This window comes from Salarias fasciatus, chromosome 14 (assembly GCF_902148845.1).
Source record: "Salarias fasciatus chromosome 14, fSalaFa1.1, whole genome shotgun sequence".
NCBI lineage: Eukaryota > Metazoa > Chordata > Actinopteri > Blenniiformes > Blenniidae > Salarias > Salarias fasciatus.
This window is the reverse complement of record NC_043758.1, coordinates 39,135,128-39,152,829: the sequence shown is the minus strand read 5'-3', so window position 1 is coordinate 39,152,829 and position 17,702 is coordinate 39,135,128. Positions and strand designations below refer to the sequence as shown.

At 46.4% G+C, this 17,702-nt stretch overlaps 1 protein-coding gene across 1 annotated transcript; it reads right to left on the bottom strand.

The window, feature by feature from the left end:
* Window positions 1-8,607: 8,607 nt before the first annotated feature.
* Window positions 8,608-10,758, bottom strand: LOC115400611 (dehydrogenase/reductase SDR family member 13-like). The gene is made up of 5 exons (XM_030108607.1): window positions 10,586-10,758; window positions 10,367-10,485; window positions 10,084-10,207; window positions 9,445-9,771; window positions 8,608-9,213 (listed from the first exon to the last, which is right to left on the bottom strand). The coding sequence occupies exons 1-5, from the start codon at window positions 10,710-10,712 to the stop codon at window positions 8,954-8,956; spliced, it is 957 nt and encodes a 318-aa protein (XP_029964467.1). The 5' UTR covers window positions 10,713-10,758; the 3' UTR covers window positions 8,608-8,953.
* Between the last annotated feature and the right edge of the window lie 6,944 nt (window positions 10,759-17,702).

The following is a 17,702-nucleotide window of genomic DNA, read 5'->3' as shown; positions in this document are numbered from 1 at the left end:
TAGCTGATCTGTTTTTACCCTATCCACCCTCGGGGCCCTGAGGTCCTCTGGCAGCAGCTTATTGTGTGTTCCTAAAGCTAGAACCAAGACTCATGGTGAGGCGGCTTTTGGCCACTACAGCCCCGCCTGTGGAACAGCCTGCCGGAGAACCTCAGGACCGCAGAGACCGTTGATATTTTTAAAGGGAGGTTGAAAACACACCTTTTTAATCAGGCTTTTAATTGACCTTTTATAGTTCTTATCCATCATTTTATTTTTGGTCATTATTATTTTTAATCTACTTATCCGAATTTATTTATTCTATTTTTATTATGTTTTTCTAACTTATTTTACTTTTTTACTTTGTAATCTTATCTTACTTATTTTTTATTAGCTTTGTATTGTAGCGTTTGGAGCGGATGTAGGCAGCGAAATGACGACAATATTTGAGATTAACACAGGGCTTTTATTGTGACAAGTCACCAAGCACTCAGGACAGGAATCAAACAGTGGCACACACCCTACTTGGTCATTTCCCCCCGTGACCCTCTCACTCACGGTGAGACCAAAATGAAAAATAGAGGATGCCCCAAAACACACAAAATAAACACAGAACTGTGAAGCAGAACTAGATAACACAAATAAGCATGAACATAACACCAGTAACTCAAATAGCCCATAAAATAAGCCCCCAAATGTCCAGGATAACTCCCACCCACAATGCCTGGTGGCTCTCCGGAGCAGGCTGGCCCGTGTAGCCACACCCAGCGGTCCCCACGGCCGCTACAGTATCATGTCTTTTTATGTTTTTAGCTGCTTAACTGCAGTGTTTCCTGAGGGGGGTCCTTCACTCTGAGGGGGGTCTTTCACACCGGGAGTTGGTCCCAGTCCTCTGCTGGGGTCACTGTGCTCGAGTCCTGTGGTCCCGGCTGGCCTGGGGGTCTCCACACTTGGGTGTGTGGGTTCCCCGTGGTCTGACGGGGTCGGGGGTCGAGTGCTGGGGCCCCAGTATTAGTGACCTTCGCCTTCTCCTGGTGTGAACGGCCCCACTGGTAGTGTTTTCCCATGATGCTTAGTGCCATGCCATGTCTCCTCTGCTTTGCTGTGCAGAAAGAATTGGGAGTACGTCTGTTTGTGTGTGTGTGTGTGTGTGTGTGTGTGTGTGTGTGTGTATGTGGTGTATACTTATTGATGGTGCGGTTTTTATTCTTGTTTTTATTAATGTTTTTTCTTTTTTACTGTTCAGCACTTTGTGTTGTTTTTATTAATATGAAAAAGTGCTATACAAATAAAGTTTGATTTGATTTGATTTGATTTGATTTAGTGGATTTGGGTGGTCTGTGGTGGAATGTCATTACTACAATCAATCAATCAATCAATCAATGTGTTTTTGTATAGCCCAGTATCACAACAACAGTTGCCTCAGAGGCTTCAAGATGTTACATTGGTTGGTAAAAATAAAAACAGTGAATAAGCATAATATTAATATGTCAAATTCACAGTAACAAGACAAAACGAAGCAACCACCGCCTTAGACCCTCACATCCGGCAAGAAAAAACTCCAAAAACCCAGTGGGAAAAGAAGAAATCTTGGGGAGAACCACAGTATGGAGCGATCCCTCTCTCAGGGACGGACAGCTTTGGCAACAGCTAGCATGAGACAATAAGAAGTAAAGCCTAGGACTATGTTGAGTACAGTCCGTTGGACGGTCCAGCACAAGAACCGCGGATCCCAGAAGTAGAACTGAAGCCAGTCCGAGGGCAGCACCGACAGGAGTGTCCTCCCGGTCCGGCCGGAGCTTGTTCATAGGCCCTCGTAATAATGGAGTCAGCAACTGAAACTGGAGAAGACTCCCCCTCGAAGGGGGGACAGCAGGTGAAAAGCAATGAACGGACTGAAGGGAATAACATTCAGACATTAGAGGATCGGGCTGAGTGCACCGTACTTCCCACAGCATTCTAGCTCCTAGGGCAGCTTTGTGGATAGTTTAGTATTTAAAGGGGCACAGCGCAGTTTTTAAATATTAAATTATCAATTATTCACACCCACACACGTTTTCACCTTTGCCTGACAACTTTTTGCAAGATCGCAGTCGCTCCTATTTCCCTGTGCAGGGCACTGAAGGCACAGAAATATGAGAGATTCGTGTACGAATCGCTCTGAGCCTGACGTAATGCGCCTCCCGCTGGCCTGGTAATCCTAAGTTTCGATTTGTCCGCCATTACTCCGCCAGACGCTTAGCAGCAACAACTGAGCAGTACTGAGGATGGAGCTTCCAGAAAGTAAGAAAAGACCGGCTTCTAGCACTGCCTCAACTCCAGCACAGACTCCACCAGGTAAAAGAAACTTACATTTTACTCGAACGCTGCTAAAAGAGCGAGGAAGGAGTTCCCCTCTTCTCTGCACGTACATGGGCACAAGCCACAGACACGAGCTTTTCACTAAGCTACAGTTACGCCTAAGGCCTGCAGGGGGCGGTGTTTCGCATAAAACGAGCAAACTGCGCTGTGCTCCTTTAAACTAGTATTTAGTTAGTATAGTTTAGATAGTTTAGTTTGGTTTAGTTTAGTTTAGAATCCCTAGCTGACCTGATCATAGGCTGCATCGAAGAGAAACGTCTTGAGCCTAACCTTAAATGTGGAGACTGTGTCTGCCTCTTTGACACCACTTGGAAGCTGGTTCCATTAAAACGGTGCCTGATAGCGAAAGGCTCTTCCACCTAGTGTCCATTTAGAGACTCCAGGAGTCACCAGTAACCCTGCATTTTGAGAGCGGAGTGCTCTGATTGGTTGATAAGGCGTGAAAGCATCTTGGAGATAGGTCGGAGCCATCCCATTTAGGATTTTGTAAGTCACTAGAAGGATTTTAAATCTAACTCTAAACTCGACAGGAAGCCAATGAAGAGATTTTAGAATGGGAGTAATGTGTTCACGACGGGAGTAATGTGTTCACGACTACATTGGGCCATTCATTGAATTTACATTGATAACTCTTCATAAACTGAAATATAACCCAATTTTGAAGTTTTATATCAATACTGTTACTACATTGGCTCATGGACTGTAAATAATCATGAAATAAACACTTTTTACACTTATTCATGATCAGTTTCTAAACTTCAAGACAACCCAATTTATTGTTAATTATTTGTAGTTAATGATAATATAGACCATGAAAAACTAAACAGGCTCCATGGTGTATCCATGTAGCCCTCACGTCAAGGGCAAGGTCTCTATTGTTATTCGTCTGTTTATTGTCGTTCTATATTATTATACTAACGCCCAAATAAACGCGAATTTGACCCCCTAAACATGCACGAAAACTCACTAAATTTGGCACGCACATCCTGACCGGCGAAAAATTTTATAAAATACAAAAATGAAAACCATCGGCTCTCTAGCGCCACCTATATCCCAAAAAACGTCTAAAACAGTCGCTACGGCCCGCAGGAATGTCGTAGGGAGATCAAACCAACACTCACGCATTCGTCTCATCAAGATCTACATTCATTAAATTTGCCCCTCTCTTCTGGCCAGCGTTTCTCCATAATCCTTTGGCAGTTGCTGCAAGACAGTAGTTCTTGTGTGGATAGAGAGATTACACCTTTTCATAATGAGAAAGCGCCAAGAATGAATGACCTCCTCAAAAGTGGTGGACATTCAAGTCACATGCTGCAGATGCTGGTTCTGCTCTCTGTTCTCTGTTCAACAACCCAGCGTTCAATTTTATCCTCACTCTGTGGTTTTTACCGTTGTTTTCTCTCTTTTTTTCCTCTCTTTTTTCTATCTCAGTGCGTCTCATATAGGCCCATGTCTCTCCTAAATACAGATGGAAAGATTGGCACAGGTGATCCAAGTGGCTGACGTTATCCCTCTAGTAATAGCTGATGGCCAAAATAGGTTTATTAAAAATCACCACTCTTTGCCTAATGTTCGCCGCTTGCTCAATATCCTGTGTTTATCCCTGGGTGACACACCAGAATGTATTGTATCAATCAAGGACGAGAAGGCATTTGATTGGGTTGAGTGAATGTACTTATTTCTGGTTTTGGAGAAATTTGGACTGGGACCCTCATTGCATTAAATTGCTGTATTAATCTCCTGTTGCTAAATTTCAAACTAATAATAGTCTCACAACCATTGACTCTAAGCTTTTTAGACCCACCAGGGTTGCCGATTAAGCCCAATCCTCTTTAATCTAGCAATCAAACCGCTTGCAGTAGCCCTTCAAAGTAACCCAAACATCGCTGGTGTTTGGAGAGGTGGCACAGAATATAAGGTTTCATTATACGCAGAAGATCTGCTGCTCTACATTTCAAACCCAGGTGACTCTCTGCCAGTAGCGCTCTCCCTGCTCGAGCAGTTTGGATCATTATCAGGGTACAAGATTAATATGGACAAAAGTGAACTGTTTACAGAAAAATAAACCAACATTTGATTCTGGAATATTGTGACATGCTGCATGAAGCTGAGGAGAGACAGCTCACCTACCTGGGAGTGGTAATCACACGGCACTTCAAAAAGCCTAACTTCCCAGACCAGACAATGATGGAGCTCAAATCATGGACAAATGTCTACCTCCCAGCAGTCCTGGGGTCACCACTGAGTGGTCCACCACCAAAGCTATTGGTGGAAAGAAACCGGTTTAGTGACGTGCCTATGGCGTTTGTGAATCAGACAGTAGCCGTGCTCTTTCCCTTACCAAAGTCACAACTGGAGCCGTGCTACAATGGATCAAACCGTGTGGAAGGCTCCACTCCCAGCTAAATGTCACTACAACAAACAAGTATACATACGCCTGGTCCAGGTCCACCTGACACAAGGCTGGGTCCAGAGGAGGAACTTTAAAAAATGTCATAAGACTAAACATGACACAGTATATCATTGGAAAGGACTTGATCAGGAGAGTAAGATTATGCCAGTCTGGAAGTTTAAATATGCTCGTGCTCAGAGATAGCGACCTGTTTTTGATGCCACTTGTGATGCTTCTATTTTGACGATGAAATATGCTGGAATCATGGAACCAACTGTTATAGAAAACTCTTGAACTCCACTGTCTTCTAAGTTGTGGCTTGATATTATTACCAGCAGGGGGCATCAAGATATCTGGTAAAAAAATAAATTTCACCTATGTATATCAATTTCATTTGTAAACTCAATCCAGATGAGCGTATTCCTCATCAGTTTAAACCCTTAAATGTACTTATATTTTTATATTTCACTGTTGTTTTGAGGGAAAACCAATATTTTGAAGGACGAACTGGGTTTAATTAATGGCCTGAAAGAGTTCATAGTTTCGTACTAATTATGTGTTTTTATTACACCAGATGTGTCGGAGGACGTTTGCGGTCCTTGCTATGGCAGCCACGTCAGCTTCAGCACAGAGGCCTCGTGGCAGACCCAGGAGTGTGAGGACAGTCAAAACAGATCCGCTTATACATGCGTTTTGCCCCATAATGAAAGCACAAAAGTATCTGAATAATCACAAATAAATTAATTTATTTATGTGATTTTTGATGCGTGTAGCCGTGCTGGACATGGTGTGATATCCCACGACATGCTGCAGTTCCCACATGGTCTTGATCCCGCCAACCCAGTGCTCCTAAAAGAAGAGTTTTTTTGTCCATTGATAGTCTTTAAGGTGGTTTCGGCTCAGGGCCCCAGACAGACCTGGAAGCCCGGTTTATCTGGAACCTACACCTGCCGAACAGACGTACATCTGAGACGTACATCTGAGACGTACACAGCGGGTTATTATACAGAGGGGCTGGGTTGTCTTGACTACGGTTCCCATAATGCTTTGCGTCTTGGGTCAGCACATCTTTAAAATTACCTGGAAACAAGCACAATGATGACTCAGGTTCAGCTTTTACTGTAACGCCCACTCAAAACAGTTTCACTTTTTGAAATCATGCACAGACACACAGAGTGTAGAAAGCAGTGTTGATATAAGGCCACCAGAGGGTGCTGTGTTTCTGTAATGAAACAACTCAGTAGGATGAGAACCTGACAGCTCCTTTTCTCACTATATGGATGGAGGATTGTTTCTATACCAGCGCAACAAAGACTTCTCAACAGTTCCACAAGAGTAAGAAGAGGACACGGCGGAGAGGAAAGACTCCTTTTTAAAGGAAGACCCTGGCAGAACCAGACCCAAGGGAACAGACTGTCTGCAGAACCAGACAAAGAGGAGGAGACTGTCTATCAGGGGATACTGTGACCAAATTCAAGGAAATGATCCCATCCGGTTTTAACATGCATTTTCTACAGAGATGGAGGTTTGGATTGCTTTTGATTGTTGGATGGTTTTAACATTATATTTGGGGCAGATCTGGCAACCTCCATCAGCTGACAGCAGACACACCGAGGCTGTCAGTGACAGTGCTGCAGAGCTGGACCAAACACGCAAGGGCATCCAGTGTGAGGCCGGTGCAGGGCCGGCGATTAGGCTGGGCATACTGTGCTCTTGCCCAGGGTGCCGAGCAAGTGCACCGCTCTGCGCCGCTGTGATGGCTCGCATGAGGGCGCCTGAGAAGCCCGGGCCGGAGCTTTCCGACCTGGCGTCAGGAAGAAGCTCCAGAGTTTGGCTGTTTTCACACCAAAAGATGAAACTGGGACTACTTGCAGCTTGCAAAGTTTTTATGACATGGATGTGTTTTTCTTCTGTTCAGGATGCAGATATTAAAGAGTTAATGCGAACACCCCATTTGTATTGTTTCATTTCTCACTCAATGAGAATTGAAAAGGAATCGTACCGCTAAGCAGCATTAACAGTGGAATTGGAATCGCTAAATTCTTAACAATTCCCATCCCTAACACCCCCCCCCCCCCCCCCCCCCCCCCCAATGGTGTGAGTGAGCACCGGTTCTGCCCTCCCACCCGCCCTTTCAGCAAGTGGGGGGGGGGGGGACACTTCTTAGAGTGTTACAGGTCTCTGGAGAGTACAGGTGGGGGGGTAGAGAGTCAGAGGGTTGGATGATGCCATTGAGAACAGAAAAGAGTGTCTTGGTGTTGCATTAGAGCAGATGAGACCAGAATAATATTGTGATTTAGCACAAGAAATGGAGTCCTGATAAAGAGATAAATGAGCAGTATACATGTCTTTGTGAATATTGAGACCAGTTTTCCGAAAGAGTCTTTCAAGCTGACGATTTTTGGTTTTCAAGGCGCGGAGATCAGGAGTGAACCAGGGAGCAGACCGGGTGAAAAAAACAGAACAAGATTTTACAGGAGCGAGTGAGTTGAGGATCTGAGTGGGCCCATTATTGTACAGGGAGACAAGGTCATCGGGGGTGGAAGAAGAGTCAAAGGTCAGGGAGGAGATGCAGGAGGAGAGGGAGTCCATGTTAGTATCCTTTATGTGAATGAGATGGCACAAACAGAGAGATAGAGGGAGACATTACATGAGAGGAGGAAATGGTCCTATGGTAATATGAAGTTGAGCAGCAGTCCAGTCAGACGGGGTGAGACCGGAGCAGCAGATTCAGTCCAGGGTGTGTCCTTTGATGTGAGAGGGGAAATCTGCAAACTGAAGGAAGCCAAAACTGCTGAGTGATGAGCAGAAGTCCTTGGTAAGGGGGTGAGCAGGATTGTCTATGTGTATGTTGAAGTCACCCAGCAGAATTACATTGGGAAAGAGAGTGGCAAGGTGGGTGAGAAGGGCCGAAAATTCATTTAAAAAATCGGAATGGGGCTTGCAGGGATGGTAGACGGTGGCAATGATTGTGGGAGCGGGGCCGGAGATCTGACAGGCCTGGCATTCCAGTGACGAGAGAGCAGGCAGAGAGACGGGGAGGACCTTCCACTTGTAATACCGTGTAATATTGCGAGACCGCCTCCGTGACCCGAGCCTCGAGGTTTGCTAATGTAGACAAACCCCGGCGGAGTAGCATCGTTCAGCTGGGAAAAGTCACTAGGAAGTTGCCACATCTCATTCAAACAAAGAAAGTCAAGCTTACAGTCCTTAAGGAGATCCTGGATGTGGTGAACTTTGCCCGTGAGGGAGCGGATGTTCAGCAGACCGAAGCTGACGTTGGTGTTGTCACTGGAGTGGGGAGCGCTAGCCGGAGCATTAGCCGACCTAGCCGGGCAGGCTAACACGCTGTGGTTGACAGATCAGCCGGTTTCGGGAGGGATGGCGAGTGGACGACCAGATGGAAATAATCCCTTTGGAGCCGCCGAAGAGAAAGCTCCGCTGAGAGCCACGGTGGATGTACTTCGGGCGAATCTGGAAGCTGATGTCCGGGTGAAGCTTCAGAGCTGCTGGTGGAGGTCCGGACCATCGAGAGCGGAGTCTGAGCACCTCTGCCGCCAAGTACTGAAGGATTCCTTCTGCAAGTAGATGGAGGAGTGAGGAGACAGTCCAGGCCAATATGGACCACAAAAAAACCCACATCGTGGAATGCTTTAGAGAGGTGATGACGTGGAGCCAAGTGAGGAATCGAGAAGGAAGGCAGTTAGCTCAGAGTGAGCAGCGGCAGCAAAGCGCTCCTGCATTCACTCTGTCATTATAAACTTTGATACATTACCTGGCTGGCCATGTGTGAAGGTGTGAGATAGCGGTATGTCAGTCAAAAAGTTGGACATTGCTTCATTTAAAAGTACGTATCAAAAGCAGGATGGAAAATGTTAAACTCAAGTCAGTTTTATTTCAATAGTTCCAAATACAAGACAGTAATTTCTTGACTCGTTTACAAAGAAAAACCAGCAATTTCATGTGAGCGAACGTTGCTGACTGTGGAGTGATGTTGAGTGAACAGTGCAGTAGAAAGACTCATTCTGGCAGACTGCTGGTCCTTCTCATCAAACGGGCTATTCTGTTGGCCGGATAAAGGGATTAGGTGTGCCGGTTGAGTTATTAACGTGACTTGATTTACAACTTTATGAGCTGCCAGCTAATATGAGACCTCAAACACTATCAGTCCAGAGGACTGCTGGGTAGGAGACGCTTCAGTCCCAATTGGGCGTGGTCACCTCAGGCCAGGCCGGTCAGCTTCTCGCTGAGTTCCCACAGCCTCTTGGCAGCAACGTCATCCTTTGCTTTGGGGTAGACATCTCTCACGGTGCAGTTGTTGAAGTAACGGCCGCTGAGGTGTTCGATTCCCTGCTGGAGTGCGCAGTGCAGCGTGGTCTGGCTTCCCTGGACGGGGTTCTTGAAGAAGAAGGCCATCAGAGAAGCGATGGCCAGCTGCATCAGAGAGCTGGTGTTCCTCCAAATCTCAGTTTTGATAGCTCCTGGAAAAGGAAGAGAGAAAGTCCATTCTTCAATGACGGTCACATTTACTTGGTTGAAGAACCACTTTGGAGACAATTAGAGCAGATTCAAGAGTAAAAAAATAACAGTGTGACCTGAAGCTTCTCACTCTCTCAATCCCAGTTTGTGAAGTAGATAAAGTCAGTTTTACAGTAACTTGGAAATTCACATGGTCTGTTCTGCGTTGTGTGTCTGCAGCTGGCAGGACTCACCTGGATGGAGGGAGTAGCAGGTGACCTGGGTTCCCTGCAGCTTCTTGGCCAGCTCATAAGTGAAGAGCACATTGCACAGCTTGCTAGCAGTGTAGCACTGAAAGACTTCTTTCAATGAAGTCCCCAGCCCCAGGGCCTTGTGGGTGGTGAGACAGTCAAAATCAATGTTTCCAAAGTTATGTCCTATGGACGATACATTGACGATCCTGCTGGGCCCGCACTGTTTGAGCCGGTCCAGTAGCAGGTGGGTGAGCAGGAAGTGGCCGATGTGGTTGACACCGAATGTCAGCCCCAGTCCGTCCGACGTGCGACCCTGCATGAAAAGACCTGAGAAGAAAGATGAAGACCGTTCAAATCCCCTGGAAGAATCCACAACTAAACTGCTTCACATGTCAGGATCTTGTAAAAACATGAAACTGTTTAAAATCAGTCGGTGATCTTTCAGCAGACTAAAGAGTGTGAATATGCAGACAAGCAGCGCTCATATAGAAACATGTGACATGCAGCAGTCTCTCTGTCCTCTAGACTACATGCAGACAGAAGCTGTGGGTTACATCGTGCCAGCAGCTGCATGGTAACAAACTTCTGCCCACAGGAAGAGAGATGGAGAGACAGGTGTGTGACGGACCGAGCTCTGACCTGCGTTGTTGATGAGGATGTCCAGTCTGGATTCATTTTTCAGGAATGTTTCAGCAAAGCTGCGGACAGACTTCATACTCCCCAGGTCCAGCTGCATGAACACCACCTGGCTGCTTCCGGTCGCCTTTCACAAAACACACAGACAACAAGATCCGTCCACGGCTCTTTCCACCAAATCACCACAACATCTGGTCCCACAGCTGGCGGTCACTGACTACCTGATACTGGATCTACACCACAACATCTTTGCAAAGAATCAAGATCAGATTAAACTTTCACCCACCTTCTTGACTTCCTCCAGAGCCGACAGTCCTCTCTGCTCATTGCGACATGCTAGAATCACCCTGGCTCCTCTTTTGGCCAGATCTATGGCTGTGGTTTTACCAATGCCGGTATTACTGCCTAGAGGCAGAAAGCAGAAGATTCCATGGAATTCCGTGTGTGGGAAAATAATGTGGCATCAAAGCAGCCAGAGTGAGAGGAGGTACGAGTCTTCTCTTACCTGTCACGATCACTGTTTTCCCAGTGAGGTTTAGTTGGCTTTCGCATCGTTTTCCCTTCACAAAAATCTGGCGGAAGATGTAGGCAGCTCCAGCAAAGACCACCGCATAAAGGAGAAGGGTGCACATTGTTGTTGCCTCACAGCTGATTGGCCTATTCTGCAGCAGTCTGAGGAATCTGTGCCCGGAAACGTTTAAAAAGCACACCCACTTCCTGGCTGGGCGGGACCACGATGAGGCCAAGCCTCAGCAGGAGAGCCACAGACCCTGAGAAACAGATGCTGCATTCAGGCCCTGCCTGTGGCTGGATCTAAATGGATAATGTCACCATGAAGAGTTCTCTGGTTCGGATCTCCTAAAATGTTCACAGTTAAACTGAAGTTCAACAAATTGAACAAAGAAAAGAAAAACTAAAACCTTTGAAGTGATATTAATATCCAAACGGAACCTCTTCCACAGTCTGACTCGACATTAGAGAAACAACAGATGAGTTAGAATAACGTGCACGGCCCGAGACCAAAGTCCAGGGTCCTAAACCGCTTTTCAGAGCTGACAACAAGGATCACAAAGTCCACCTGTCAACAGCAGCTTTGGGTTTTGTCTCTCTGAAGACACACCTGAATGTCGAGACGCCACACACACACACACACACACACACACACACGCATGCACGCACTGACAGACAGAAGAAAGGAAAAGATGTTTTCATTGAGAAATGTCAGGGATCAGAGTTTTCTCCCTGTTTATCCATTAAATCCATTTTAAAATGGGATCTTCTGCAGTCTCAGTTCTGTTCAGAGTCTGAATGTCTGCTGAAGTCACTTCTACTGGTTTTGGTTTAAAGTCTCACAGCCTGAAAAAAAAAGATAAATGAATACAAATTCAATTTGATTTCACTGCCAGCAGTTTCGTGTCTGGGATGTGGAAGGGCGCTGATAATTGGATAAATGCTCCCAAAGCTCCAAAAATAACTGGAAATGGTTTTTAAAAATGAAATCAAAAAAATGAAATGGCTGACACAACTGAAACGCTTTACTATGCTGCTCACATGTTTAAAACCGCTTATGAATGGCATTTTGTGTTTTCCCCACAGCCTCGATGTGAGGACACTGAACTTTCCTCCAGTTCTCGTGCACCGCTGTAACGCTTGACCTCTGTTAGCCCTTATTGAGCAAGAGGTCAAACGTCACTGTCACACATTCAAATGGAGAGGTCCTCACAAACGGTGAATGTGCCCTTGAAATGTGGCGCTTCATTGACATTATCTTTATGAAGAGTCTGAACTGAATTTAAACTCTAAATAGCATCAAACTTCACTCAGCCAGCAGTTTCCAGACATGGTAAATATCACACCCCTTTCTTTGTTCCTGCACTCTTCACCTAAAGAGATAAAACACCAGCCAGACCTGCAGGACCAGTCAGGATGACCAAGCACATTACACACACACACACACACACACACACACACACACACACACACGCTCAGTCTTGTATTTCTATCCTTGTGGGGACCGTCCATTGACTCCCATTCATGTCTAGCCCCTAACCCTGACCCTTACCCTAACCCTAACCCACACCACAACAAAGCCTAACCCTAAAGAAATGTTTTTGCACTTTTACTTTTTTCAGTAACAACAACATGGTCAAGAAAACACTGTTTCTCCTACTTAGGACCGGAAAAAGGTCCCCACAAGGCACGTCGTTCCACGTTTTGCTATCCTTGTGGGGACATTTGGCCCCAACAAGGATAGAAATACAAGAACGCACATGCATGCATGCACTGACAGACAGAAGAAAGTAAAAGATCTTTTCATTGAGAAATGTCAGGGAGAAATGTCAGTCACTTCTACTGGTTTTGGTTTAAGTCTCACAGCCTGAAGAAAAAAGATAAATGAATACAAATTCAATTTGATGTCAGTGCCAGCAGTTTAATAATCACCTATGTACTGGGAAGAAACCCACATGGGGAGAACATGCTGCAATGAAGGTACTACATGCTACTACATGATACTATGACAATAAAGTGTATTTATGTATTTGTCTCTTGAGAAGCATTGTGTAAATTACAATACAGACATTTCTCCGCTTTATAGTTTTTATTGTGTTTGAGCCTTTGGTCTTTTTCAGAAACTATTTAATTTTGAGTTTTGAGAATAAACCTGAAGTCATTATTCAATGCAAAGAATCGTATCTGTGGTCAAATGTGACTACTTTTAAAGCAACTTGCTCATCTGAAAATAAATAAATAAATAAATAAATAAATAAATAAATAAATAAATAAATACCGGTAAATAAATAAATAAATAAAATAACATGTTGGCAGTCCATGACATTGTTTACATGGCCACCAGGAGGTACTTGATGTTAAAGTGTAAAGCTAGGTTTACACTTGCACGACTTTGGAGTCACGAACCGGCAGGTTCCCGCACAGTTCACGACTAGTTCACGGACAGTTCACGACCAGTTCACGGACAGTTGGCGCTAGGGATGGGTACAGAATTTCGGTAATTTTTTGGTACCGACCGAATTCCCGCTGAAGTACCGAGTATCGATTCACGGGAAATCCGTCGGTACCACATTTCGGTACCTGAACGCACCTTTTTTTTTTTTTTTGACCCTGAACGCACCTTGACATTATGCATCGGCAAGAGCGGAGGACACGGTGACGCGGTTACGTGGGTCCAAAATCTTCGGAGTATTTTGACTCGCAGACCGGGAGCAAATATATAATATACCGGGAGAGCGGACACGCACACGGGCCGTGAGAGCGGGGGGGGGGGGGGGGGGGGGGGGGGGTGCAGCCGCAATAGACCCCACCGGCCGGGAACACACCGGCCGTTCGGGAAACCTCCTGATGGCCACCCCGCCCCTGTTCGGAGTTGTTCGCGGGAGGAACAAGCCGCTTCTGCGATGGTCGCTCCCGCTGCATGTCACTTCCTAAACAATGCTCTGCGAATGCGCGGCTCGAAACAAGCGCGCGCATCGAGGCGGCGACTCGACATGATATGTCGTCACGCAAAAGCGGTCCCACGTGGCGTTTGATTGGCATTATGACTGCCCAATCACGAGTTGGAACCATACAATTCTGATCCTCCAGTATAGGCTCTATGCACAACTCAGCCACTTCCTGAACTTCAGGAGGTTCCTTGTTTCCTGTCTTTCGTGATAGGATGAGCTGATTAATGCAGGTGTGTCTGAAGCTGTTCCAGAGGCCAGACACACCTGCATTAATCAGCTCGTCCTATCATGAAAGACAGGAAACAAGGAGCCTCCTGAAGTTCAGGAAGTGGTGAAGTTGTGCATAGAGTCCCCTATATAGTGCACTATATAGGGAATACGCCATTTTGTAGGGGTGTCCGAATGCCTAGTGAGCATCGATGTTCCCTACATAGTGCACTCAATGTATCCCACAACTCACCGCGAAATGTAGTGGACATCCGATGGTCACTAGACGAAGCAATATATCCCACAATGCATTGCAGTCGTGACGTCACATTGTACAACAACATGGCGGAAGACGGACGAGTACAAGAGCCGCGACAGCAAAACAGCTATAAATGTGAGTAAAATCCCATTTCTAACAACTTTTACGCGTCATGTCACGGAGGAAGAAAAAACGTTGGACACTTTTCCGAAGTCGAAGGAGACCACTCGTTCACACCAGGCCAATGGAGGCGCGAGTTAGCACGTTGTTAGAGCAGCCTTCTGCGAGCCGCGATGGTAAAAATCGAATTAGCGGATTTAATCCAAAATGGTTAGCTGACCCTAAATTTAGCGGATGGCTCCACAAGTCCGAGTTTAGTAAGCATGTTTTGTATTATATTAGAATATTAACAATATTATGCTCGCTAATTTCATGCTGGTTTAGCAAATTTTGCTATTCCATTCAGCACTAGGTAAGTCACAGCTGGAGGTAATGCAGGAGCTGGCCTCAGACTGCGATGAGCTGAAGCTCCTGGACCCAAACCTGGCCTAGCTCTCTGCTACTGCACTGACAACTCTTGTGTCAAGTTACTTGTGATGTTTATTGTGGTGCTTATTTAACACTCGAGTGTAAGAGTGTCGCATAAGCAGTAAATGAACATTAATTGTGAATACGTGTAACGTAATCTCTTCAGGGACCGACGAGGATGTGGAACGGCTGATCAAACTGAGGACGCAAAGACATGATCTGTTCTCAGGCAGACGATTTGCTGCAGCTACAGGATGGGAGTGAGTTATGTCATCACAAAAGTGGAAATTATTCTTAATCCTTTTACTAAATGACCATATATGAATGTTGTTAACGGCCCTGATAAATACATTTCTTGTTTTCTGCTCACACATTACAATATGTTTTTTTATGTGTTTTTGTTTGTTTGTTTGTTTATGTTTCAGTGCTGTGCTGAAGGAGATGGGCTTGGCTGGGGTGGTGGGTCCTGCCTGAGCAGCCAAGAAATGGGAAAACCTGAAAAAAACCTATAAGGTATTCATTGCTTTCAACTGTCATTTCACATAGGGAAAGCACAGATATAAGATCAGTTACTACTGTCTTTAGAAGAGAGTATATCATACAAACTGTTGAAATGTGTGCAGGAGCTCCGGACACCCCCATCAGGGAGTGGCACTGAATCAGGGGAGGCCACAGCAGCATCATGGAAGTGGTTCTCCCTCATGGATGAGGCATTAGGCAGGAGGCCATCCATTGTGCCTCCTTGCCTAATTGCCTCAGCCTGGGGGGAGAACCCTCCAGTCTCAGCCTCTGCATCAGCCTCCCCTGATTCAGCGCCCACAGAGCCAGAGTCAACTGAAGAGGGTGCCTCTTCAGAGCCAGGGCCTTCTAAAAGGCAGAGGAGGGACCCAGACCCCATTTTGGAGCTGCTGGAGAGGGAGGAGAGGAGAGCAGAGGAGAGGGCGAGGAGAGATGAGGCCAGGGAGGAGAGACTGTTGAGCCTCTTGGAGAAGATTGTTGAGAAAATGTGAAAAAAAATAGAGAAGTTCAATAAATATCTTGCAGAACGATAGAGTTATGAGTGTTGATGTTTATACAAATTGGGAAACTTGAGAGATTTTCATTAAAGGTCCCACATTATGCAGTGGAAGGAGTTTCAGTTCCTCATAGCTAAAAAATCGTGAAGACAAGTGTCTGACGAGGATGGAATGGATTTACTTTTCTTTTTTTAAGGAACAATTACAACTAATAATTACAGTAACTAACAATATTTGCAGCAAACTGTGACCCTTCTGTAAAGTACAACAAGACATGTATCAACCATTCATGTAACATTTGGAACACATTTTACAAAATAGTGGTTCGTAGCATTCAGAAACACGGGAACTATTTACAGTGACACTTTTTTCTTTAATAATAGTCATGGTCACGAAGAGCAGGAGGAGCATCTGTCAGTGCAGAGAGAGCAGCAGCCATGCGGCCACGCAGCCGTTCTCCACACTGCATGTCTGCCTGAGGAGGACCATCTCCATCCTGTGGTTCCAGGGCCTCTTCCATCGGCTCAAGATTGTCCCCATTTTTCATGCAAATGTTGTGCAAAATTGCACAGCATGCAATGATCTTGATCTTTTGCAGGTTTGCTCCTTTAGAAACGGAGTTCTCATTCATAGCATTCGTTTCGATGTCTCACTATGGGATACGCCCCCAGCGTATGCCTTAGAAGTATTTATCTCATTATGCCAATCCTGATTGGCTGGTGATCGCGACGGCCACCAAGGGTGGAGCTACGTACCCTTTAAGTAGCCTGCGTCATCTACGCAGCGTCACTCAAGCACCTCTTCTCGCTTCATGTAGCGTATCTCTATCCTCAGTGACAGCTAGCTTAACTGTTCACAGACGGAGCTATTTCTGCTCCATCACCGAGCGCTAGCTGCCACACTTCGCGACCCTCCAGCCTTCATCATAGCCTGGAGAGTCCACTGCCTGACCACACCACGGGAAGGTTGACGCGATTTAGCACACCAGCTAACACCGTCCTGCTGAATTAGCAAAAGAGCTAATTTCGTGGCACCTCAGGTTAGCTTCCAGCTAACTACGATGCACGCCCATGCTTCTCACACCAGAGGAGATGGAGACTCCGGGGCCCGGCTTTGCGCCTGCTGCAGTAAGATATCAAGCCGCGACTCACACCAGGTCTGCTCGTTTTGCCCTGGGCTGCAACACGCCCGGCAGGCTATCGAGGCCCCAGGTTCATGCGAGCATTGCGCCCACTTCACCGCTAAAGCTACGTTCACACTGCAGGGCTTAATGCTCAATTCGGATTTTTTTGTGAAATCCGATTTTTTTTGCGAGTTCGTTCACATTTACAATAAAATGCAACTTGTATGTGATCTCCCGTCTGAATGGAATACCACCCAAAAGTGTCCCGCATGTGCAAGAAGAGGACATAACGACGTCACGCAGCAGCGCGCTTCAGTGTTTGCAGAACCCACAAACAACATACAGAATCTGTAGCTTTTCAAGCGTCGATGATTTATTTAAGAACTGATCAAACACGTATTCCTACAATCAGGGCCGGCTCTAGGCATAGGCGAACTAGGCGGCTGCCTAGGGCGCTACGTCCCGAGGGGGGCGCCGCGGTCGTACAAGGGGCGCCACGACGCTCTGTGTTCCGTGTGCCCCGCTGTGCAGCGCCCGACGCACTGCGCTCATCGTCCACGGCGCTGCCCGGCACTGATCGGTATCGTTCGGCTCCTCAGCATCCCCCCCCCCCCCCCCCCCGCTCAACAAATGTCGGGACCGCTCGAAAAACACGCTCCCAAGGGGCGCTCGTCTCGGGCTCGCCTAGGGCGCCTCTGAAGCCCGGGCCGGCCCTGCCTACAATTGAATAGTGAGCAATCATTTCAGTGCTGCGCTTCTAATCAGCCGCGCCGAGCTCCTTCTGTGTGTGTGTGTGAGAGAGAAAGAGATACAGGGAGCGAGAGAGAGGGAGAGAGATAGGGAGAGAGGGAGAGCGCGCGTGTGGATATTATTATTATTTTTCCTCCCCGTTGTCCTGGCGCTGCAGAATTTAGCGAATGAGAAGAAAGAGAGCCAAGTTTTTGGCCATGGCGTTTTGTGGGGCAGCGGCAGCAACAGAGAAACGCAGCCAGGAGTGGGGGGACAGTGATGTGAGGCTTTAATGATAC

Excerpts from the sequence above, each read along its gene's own strand:
- LOC115400611 (XM_030108607.1), bottom strand. The coding sequence starts at position 10,712 with ATGTGCACCCTTCTCCTTTATGCGGTGGTCTTTGCTGGAGCTGCCTAC. Across the intron at positions 10,486-10,585 it reads GAAAACAGTGATCGTGACAG|GCAGTAATACCGGCATTGGT; the intron begins GTAAGAGAAGAC and ends TTCTGCCTCTAG. Across the intron at positions 9,772-10,083 it reads CATCCTCATCAACAACGCAG|GTCTTTTCATGCAGGGTCGC; the intron begins GTCAGAGCTCGG and ends CTTTCTTCTCAG.